The 4315-nt window shown below is 35.6% G+C and overlaps 2 protein-coding genes across 2 annotated transcripts in view; both read right to left on the reverse strand.

Moving 5' to 3' along the window:
- LOC107706007 (uncharacterized) overlaps positions 1-4071 on the reverse strand; it is a 37168-nt gene extending 33097 nt beyond the window's left edge. The window contains exons 1-2 of the mRNA XM_016509564.1: positions 3461-4071; positions 1063-1114 (exon numbers count right to left, since the gene is read on the reverse strand). Coding sequence (XP_016365050.1) covers positions 1063-1114; positions 3461-4002 — 594 coding nt within the window. The 5' untranslated portion in view covers positions 4003-4071. The remainder of the gene's footprint in view (positions 1-1062; positions 1115-3460) is intronic.
- Positions 4072-4174: 103 nt separating this feature from the next.
- The window catches only part of LOC107706008 (uncharacterized), a 5197-nt gene continuing 5056 nt past the window's right edge, over positions 4175-4315 (reverse strand). Inside the window, exon 5 of the mRNA XM_016509565.1 lies at positions 4175-4315. Within this exon, the coding sequence (XP_016365051.1) occupies positions 4175-4315 (141 nt within the window).

A 4315-nucleotide genomic window follows, 5' to 3' on the forward strand; every position in this document is an offset into this window, starting at 1 on the left:
TTATTCATTCAAAATATTAGAGAAATATAGAAGCTCAATGCGAAGATCTTGATTAGGTTAAAACCGAAACCAAGCCATTCACACAGAACGCATATTCAGCGCATTTTTTAGACGGGCAAATATGACTGCTGCACTCGCGTGTCACACAAGAGATGTATAGAAAGCCATGCAAAGTTAAAACAGTTTGAACTTTTAGAAAACACGTCACACATTTGTGGAGGTTTATTCATTTTCACTGTGTCTCATATGTTTTTAAATGTGAAATCTGTGTGAATGGTGCTTCGGCTCTTTGGATTAAGCAATGCATAAATACATGATGCTGTTTTGTTCATAATTGTTTATGCAATTTACAAAATTATATTTGATTTTTATGAGTTAATTTAGACGTAATGCACATTTTTTTATAGACAGTTATTTCCTTGTGTTGACAATTTAAATGCGCTGCATTATTTTGCTCATCTGTGTGTAGTCAGGTTTAAGTCCCCACCAGGATATATAAACCAGTACACACACAGTCAGATCATCTACAGACACACAGTCAGATCATAAACACATCAACATTGTGACCAGCTCTTATATGTTCTTAAATACCTCAGTATCTGCAGCTGACAGTTTGGACTCTTCAGTCCATCGGAAATAAACTTTACTCCAAAATTCTGCAGGTCATTGTTACTCAGATCCAGCTCTCTCAGGACACAGTTTGAGGATTGTAGAGCTGAAGACACAATTTCACAATGCTGATATGAGAGACAACAACAACAAAATATTTGTTTGTCTCAATAAATTGGGTTAATTTAAAAATACGGTGGTTAAATTATAATTTTTTTATATTGCTCTTTGTTTTAAAAAAGGTAATAAAAAATTATCGATACCGAACGATATGAAACATTATATCATTGATAATTTTTTTAGCTATATCGCCCAACCCTAGTGCAAGTGATTGAGGGTCAAGTGTGTGTGTTTTTTTTAAATAAGAAAGAAGAAAAATAGATAAAATAAAATTAGAATAGAGTGTTTTAGAGTTAGAGGGTCAAATAAAGATGGAAGAGATGTGTTTTTAGCTGTTTCAGACACAATTTCACAATGCTGATATGAGAGATCACAGCCAGAAAGTCTAGAAGAGATGAAAAAAATAACAATAATAATATCAAAACAATAAAGACATTTACAGAGGGTTGTCAGTTTTCTGTCTGCAGGGAAAGGACGATGACATGATCTAAACATTTACATTTACATTTAGTCATTTAGCAGACGCTTTTATCCAAAGCAACTAACATATGAAACATTATATCATTGATAATTTTTTTAGCTATATCGCCCAACCCTAGTGCAAGTGATTGAGGGTCAAGTGTGTGTGTTTTTTTTAAATAAGAAAGAAGAAAAATAGATAAAATAAAATTAGAATAGAGTGTTTTAGAGTTAGAGGGTCAAATAAAGATGGAAGAGATGTGTTTTTAGCTGTTTCTTGAAGATGGCTAAGGACTCAGTTGCGAAAAAAATAACAATAATAATATCAAAACAATAAAGACATTTACAGAGGGTTGTCAGTTTTCTGTCTGCAGGGAAAGGACGATGACATGATCTAAACATTTACATTTACATTTAGTCATTTAGCAGACGCTTTTATCCAAAGCAACTAACAAATGAGGACAATAGAAGCAATCAAAACCAACAAAAGGGCAACGATTATCAAGTGCTATGAAAAGTCTTGGTTAGCCTAACTCAGTACACGTAGCAAGGTTGTTGTTTTTTGTTTTAGTTTTAGTTTTTTTTAATAAAGAAAACAAGTAGACAGAATAGAAAAAAGAAAGCTAGTGTTAGTTGTTTTTTTTTTTTTAAGAAAAACTAGCAGTTAGAGAACAAATAGAGAGTGCAAGTTAGGCCTGGGCGATAAAACGGTATCGATATTTATCTTCAATAACGATAGAAAAAATGTTTGATATAGCGCACGATATAGGCACGTGCTATGAGTGACGCAGACAGCACACACAAACACGAACACATGCTGAAATGAGTGCTGTGCCTGCCTGTGATAAGGAGATTGTGAATAAATAATGAATATTAGTCAAATTTATGTGTTTTTAGCTGTTTCTTGAAGATGGCTAAGGACTCAGTTGCTCGAATTGATTTTGGCAGGTCATTCCACTAGGAATGAACAGTTAATGAAAAAGTCAGTGAACAGTGAAAGTGATTTTGGTATTTTTTTTTTCTTTCCGGTGCTATAGTTCGGAGGTCTCTTTTGGCCTTTTTTTAACGAAATAAAAATAACTGTTTTATTTATTTAGAATCGGAATTTTATAAAATTTGTATTTTAATTTTTATAATTTTTATTTTATTAATCAAAATACAACGCCCACAATATGTTATAAAGGGGCTGCCAACACTGAAACTCCGAAAGCGTGCATGTTAAGGGGTAAGCTGAGATATAGCACTAAAATGTCTTCATCTGTTTGCAACAAAACTATAATTTTGTTGCAAATGATTTAAGAATTCATAGTGCTAAATCTCATCTTAATTAAATATAATTTTACTGTATACACTTTTTAAAAATCTGTAAAATATTATTATATACGTTACATGGTTTATTTTGATAGGTGAACTTTCTGTAGTGTTAAGGGAAAGCACCTCTGCAGCGCGTGTTAGCAAACTAGAGAAAGACACAGTCGTTTCTGCTTGCCTCAATAAATCGCTTTTTTCTGCACTAAACAAGTTAATTTTGCCAAGATATTTTCAGAGATGATAGACAAGATGTTAAAGAATAATAATGTAATGAAAACCCAATTTTGACCAAAATAAAAATTGACATTCAACCTAATTTTCTAATTTAACGTCCCAGCGTGAATTCCGACGGACTTTCCTAGATTGCATCACATTTAGATGAATAATTAGTGAAGATTAAATGTGATAATGCTATATTATTATTGCCATTAATAATACCAGTAATTTATTTCATTATTTTATCTTCATTCATAAGTGAAAATGTCTCAGTTCCAGCTTTACTGATCAATGGTGTAGACCAGGGGTGTCCAAACTCGGTCCTGGAGGGCCGATGTCCTGTAGAGTTTTGCTCCAACTTGCCTCAACACACCTGCCTGGAAGTTTCTAGTATGCCTAGTAAGACCTTGATTAGCTGGTTCAGGTGTGTTTGATTAGGGGTGGAGCTAAACTCTGCAGGACACCGGCCCTCCAGGACCGAGTTTGGGCACCCCTGGTGTAGACCGTCCTTTTGCTGCAGCTGCTGGTGATTTTATAAACGAGTTTCATATGTCACTGGGTTGTGTTTACCGAGGTGATAACAGGCATTTTACTCGACTATCTACTGTGTTAAAAAGGCGTGTTGTGACTCCTTTAAGATTCTGGACTGTTATTTAGGAGAAAATCTCTAATTTAAGAGCATTTATTTTAAAGTTGCCAGATTCATTATTAAATATGATACTTTAGTTAAAGATTAAACACTCACAGAGCTTTTCTGCAGTTGATCACAGCTGGTATTAGTCTTCTTCTCCCCTCATTTGATGTGTTGTATTTCATGGGTTCCAGCTCATCCAGCGGCTCCTCTGACATCTGAAGCATGTAGGCGATTGTTGAGCAGTGAGCAGGAGAGAGTTTCTTCTCTGAGTGTTTGTCGGATTTCACAAACTCCTGAACCTCTCTGGACAGAGTCTGATCTTTCACTTCCAGCAGACAGAGGAACAGATTGATGGATTGACCAGCTGAGAGACGATAACTATCATGTGCATCTTTGATCATCTCTTTAATGTCCTGTGTGGTTTCTCTGATGCTCTCTGATCTGTTCTCTGTGTGTGTCAGTAGATCCTGTAACAGTCTCTGATTGGACTCCAGTGAGACGCCCAGCAGGAACCGCAGGAACAGATCCAGATGTCCATTCTTACTCTGGAGTGCTTTATTTACTGCTGATCTTAGTAGATTATACAAAGAGACTTTAAATCTGTAAGATCTGAATTCATGCAGAAAAAACTGCAGTGGCTCCATGCTCTTCATTAAATAGCAGTAAATTACATAGAAAGCAGCTAGAAACTCCTGAAAGCTCAGATGAATGAAGCTGTAGACTTTCCTCTGATGAAGCACATTTTCCTCCTTAAAGATCTCAGTGCGAATCCCAGAATACACTGAGGTGTCAGTGATGTCTATGCCGCTCTCAATCAGGTCCTCCTCATAAAACATCACATTGCCCTTCATCAGCTGAGGCTTTAAAGATGTCATTGCAGTACATTGGAGTGTCTTGTGAGTGTTGTGTTCTGGCTGTTTTCTCCATCTGTAAAACCTCATGTTCTTCATTCACTCCTTCTCTCTC

The sequence above is a fragment of the Sinocyclocheilus rhinocerous genome, unplaced genomic scaffold (genome assembly GCF_001515625.1).
Source record: "Sinocyclocheilus rhinocerous isolate Xijiao unplaced genomic scaffold, SAMN03320098_v1.1 scaffold2883, whole genome shotgun sequence".
NCBI lineage: Eukaryota > Metazoa > Chordata > Actinopteri > Cypriniformes > Cyprinidae > Sinocyclocheilus > Sinocyclocheilus rhinocerous.